Genomic DNA, 4,489 nt, shown 5'->3' with positions numbered 1-4,489 from the left:
ACAAACTTCGTTGTAAAGGGCAAAACTTATCAAGATTCGTTAAATTGGACACCGCCTGATAACTGGTATTAAGATAAAGGACAAAACTTGTAATTTTTCCTTTTTTAAATATAACTTTTTTATTGTTTGGTATATAAAATTACATTTATTCAACCCGCACAATAAACGAGGTTGTTAAAGATATAATTTTTTTTATTATTTAATATATAAAATTATATTTACCCAATATGTGTAATAAATGAGGTTTTTAAAAATATGTTGTTTTTTATTTAGTATATAAAATTGTATTTATTCAATCCGTGTAATCTATTCAACACGTGTAATATACGGGGTTTTTAAGGATGTAATTTTTTATTATTTGTTAGATTTATTCAATCTGATTATACACGGGTTTTTTAAAGATACGACGTTTTTAGTATTTAGTATACAAAATTACATTTATTTCATCTGTGTAATACACATGGTTTTTAAAGATGTAACTTTTTTTATTATTTGATATATAAAATTACATTTATTTAACCCGTACAGTATACGGAGTTCATAAAATATAACTTTTTATTATCTATTATCTAAAATTACATTTATTCAACCCGTGTAATACACGGGGTTCTAACCTAGTTTATTTATAAAAGTAAAAAAAAAAAAAAAAACATATGTTATTTGAATTTGGATACTTAGGTCAGCTTAGTATGCACAAATTCAAATCTGATTTGTAAACGAAGTCAATCCGGATGTTAACCCGATTCGAAAATTCGAAAACAGAGTTCGGTTTGGTTTGAGTTTTTTTTTTTCAATCATACATCTAATAATAAATGTCCCTGGTTATAACTTATAACTTATTAGTATTACACAAAGCTAGTTGGGTCAAACTTTGGCAAGGTATAATTGGGTGTGTATTAGCCGTTAAAAAATAGTATTACACATGATTTTTAGGATAATATGTCTATTTTACATTTTTATTACACATTCATACATACTTTTCGAGCCGGGGGTCTTACTGGAAGCAACCTCTCTATTCTTACGGGGTAGAGGTAAGGCTGTTTACATCTTACTCTCCTCAGACCCTACCTTTGCTTTGCTATTGGTGGGATTTACCGAGTATGATGATGACGATGATTCATGCATACTTTCTACCTCAGCTACCAACAAAGGCATCATATCAGCAGCAGAATTAATGAAAATCTTTTCCGTTACAACATAGATTCCTCTTCAACTCTAAGAACAAGATTCATGTGAAACTATATTGGATACACCCACAGATTCCACCACCTTTTTTTTTTGTAAAAATCATAATACAGCAACAAAAGCCACAAAATCAGTGTTCAGTGGCATACTTTTGCCCCATAAAAACAAAATCATACGTAACGTAAGCCAACCCAAAACGACACCGCTTTACTCATACAAAAATAACATTAATGCAACACACTAATCAGTCTCATTTACCATCACTAGAAACTCAATCAACCAGCTTCATTTCATTTGTAATCATATCTTGTATAATTTGGAATAATGAAAGGCATACCTTTGCTGCTATTTGGTTGTTTTGTGGCTCAGTTGAGAATGATTCATGCCGGAATATCCTCGATTATCGTGTTCGGGGACTCTTCTGTGGATCCGGGTAACAATAACTATATGCCAACTATTGCCAAGAGCAATTTTCAGCCCTATGGTTGTGATTTTTATGGTAAGCTACCCACGGGTCGCTTTTCTAATGGGCGGATCGCAACGGATTTTATCTCCGAGGCTCTCGGGATCAGGCCTATAATACCTGCCTATTTGGACCCTCATTATGGTGTGGTAGATTTTGCTAAAGGAGTTAGTTTTGCTTCAGCGGGAACTGGTTATGATAATATTACGTCCGCAATAATGGTATGTTGTTCGACTTTTTTTATAGGCGGAAATGGACAGGTCAGGTAACGGGTCAAATTGGGTAACGGTCGAGTCATGGTCAAACATTTATGTTAATTTGGTCAACCCACTTTCCATTTCTTGTATTGTTATACTCTCCAATATCATGATAATTGCAACATTTAATATATTGATAAAGCCAACACGATGACTTTGTTCGCGTGTTAACAAGTTAATTAATGTGACACTTTTCGACATAGTGAATCATGGATGGGTCGATTTGGGTTATGTTTCATCTCTAATAGGCAAGTGAATGAAAATAACTTAAAAGAAACAGGTGAGACTGAAAGTCACCCGAAATGTACTTTTATAGTATGAAAAAAAAAACAAATTATCTCTTTTCCTAAGAGGAAGATTATCATTAAAATTATGTACGTTACGTAATCATCTGTTAGAAAAAGGAAAATAGTTTTAGATAAAAAAAAGTGTTTTGGGTCAACCCAACCTCGCCTGTATCATAAAGAGACCATTTTGACATGAACCTGTTTTAACCGATTACCAAACGCGCCTGAACCACCCATTTTGCCACCTCTAAATATAACATGTAACTTAAATTTGGAAAGTAATTGCAGTCTGTCATACCGCTATGGAAGCAGCTCGAATACTTCAAGGAATACCAGAACAAAATGATGATTCAATTCGGAGTTGCAGAAGCCACCAAAGTATTAAGTGAAGCGCTTTACGTTATAAGTCTAGGAACAAATGACTTCATAGAAAACTATTACGCGCTTCCACTTAGATCATTGGTTTATTCCGTCGAAGAATATGAGAATTTTCTTTTAGTGAAAGCCCGAAACTTCGTCACAGATTTATATAATCTTGGAGCACGTAAAATATCTATAGCCGGGCTTCCTCCAATGGGCTGTTTGCCATTAGAAAGAACCAAACATTACTTTGTATGTATAGATAGATACAATCGTGTGGCGCAGGAGTACAATGTGAAGTTGCAACAACTAGTGGCACAGTTGAACCAGGATTTGGGTGGCGTAAAGTTGGTCTACTCAGATATTTATAGCATTCTCTTTGATATCATCATGAATCCACAATCTTTTGGTAAGTTTTTTTGAATTTTTATAACTGTTTATACGCGCTATCAACAGTTTAGAATGTACACGATCAAAGTGAGAACTGAGAACTAGGGCTGCAAACGAACCAAACGTTCGACGAACAGTTCGTGAACCGTACGGCGGGAAGTTTGTTTGTGTTCGTTCGTTTATTAAACAAACGAACACGAACAAGAAATTTCGTTCATTTAGTTAAATGAACAAACATGAACAGAGGTCGTGTTCGTTCGTTTATGTTCGTGAACGTTTGGTAACGTGTTTGTTTGTGTTCGATAGTTCATCAGTGTTTTTAATTGTTGTATTTATTTAAATACTTCAAAATTCCGACAAATTAAATATCTAATAAGTGTCAATGTATTATATATTCTGTTTATGAACGATTGTTTGTGTTCGCTTGTTTCTATCTGTGTTCATGAACATTATTTTGTGCTCATTTGTGTTCGTCAACCTTCGTTTTTGTCCGTTGTCTAAAATTAACAAAAAAACACAAACGAACACGAACAAATTCATTTCCTTAACAAACGAGCACGAACATAAAATCTCGTTCGATAAGTGTTCGTGAACAGTTCGCGAACACATATATTTCTTAACAAACGAACATGAACAAGGTCTTGTTCGTGTTAGTTTTGTCCGTTTGCAGCCCTACTGAGAACTAACCATACGTTGTCGTTGTCGTTGTCGTTGTCATTGTTGTTGTTGGTTTTGACGTTGGTGGTTGCAGGGTTTGAGGTTGGGGAGAAAGCATGTTGTGCAACTGGAAGATATGAAATGAGTTACCTGTGCAACAAATTCAACCCATTCACATGTGACATTGCGAATAAATATGTATTTTGGGATTCATTTCACCCATCTGAGAAGACAAATTTCATAGTTGCACAGCATGCGATCAACACCACCTTGGCAGGATTTCTGTAGATATATAAGTATTATATGTGGTCAGGGTTATTGTGATCTTACTCAAAAACTAAATGATATTGTGCTACATCACTAGATCTATGTAAGACTTTTGCTAGCGTCTTGCTAGTTCCTTTTTAATGTTATTGTCGTCGTTCTAAAGACAAAACTAGATTGTATCATCCAAGTACACAAACGCCTATATGGCAACTTCGTTTAGGTTGTTTTTCACCACATTACGAAATAGACTATACTCTCCATGCAAATATGCAATATTCATATATATTGCTTAACAAATGTCCATTAACTGATTTACATGACCCAAAATTATAAAACTTGATAAAAAAAAACATCTTACCACAAATCAGCAAAATGAAATATAGGTCTGTGTTTTACAGAATGTAATCAATAGAGATACGGTGAATGGTTGTCCCCTTCAACTGCCTTAAGGATGTAGGATTACCTTTTAACAAAACTTAAAGTGAATTGATTTGCTTAAATAGTTCAATATGAGGCCAAACTAAACCTAAGAGTGAACTTGAATTCGATTCAGTTTTCGGTTTTAAACCAAGAGGACAAATGAAACCAAGATCTTACATTTAGTAATTTTATAACTTACAAAA

The 4,489-nt window shown here is 33.9% G+C and overlaps 1 protein-coding gene across 1 annotated transcript; it reads left to right on the top strand.

The window, feature by feature from the left end:
* Positions 1-1,394: 1,394 nt before the first annotated feature.
* LOC110928001 (GDSL esterase/lipase At4g26790) lies at positions 1,395-4,035 on the top strand. The gene is made up of 3 exons (XM_022171269.2): positions 1,395-1,869; positions 2,481-2,961; positions 3,694-4,035. The coding sequence occupies exons 1-3, from the start codon at positions 1,510-1,512 to the stop codon at positions 3,885-3,887; spliced, it is 1,035 nt and encodes a 344-aa protein (XP_022026961.1). The 5' UTR covers positions 1,395-1,509; the 3' UTR covers positions 3,888-4,035.
* Positions 4,036-4,489: the final 454 nt, after the last annotated feature.

The sequence above is a fragment of the Helianthus annuus genome, chromosome 3 (genome assembly GCF_002127325.2).
Source record: "Helianthus annuus cultivar XRQ/B chromosome 3, HanXRQr2.0-SUNRISE, whole genome shotgun sequence".
Classification (NCBI taxonomy): Eukaryota; Viridiplantae; Streptophyta; class Magnoliopsida; order Asterales; family Asteraceae; genus Helianthus; species Helianthus annuus.
This window is presented reverse-complemented; position numbering and strand designations above follow the sequence as displayed.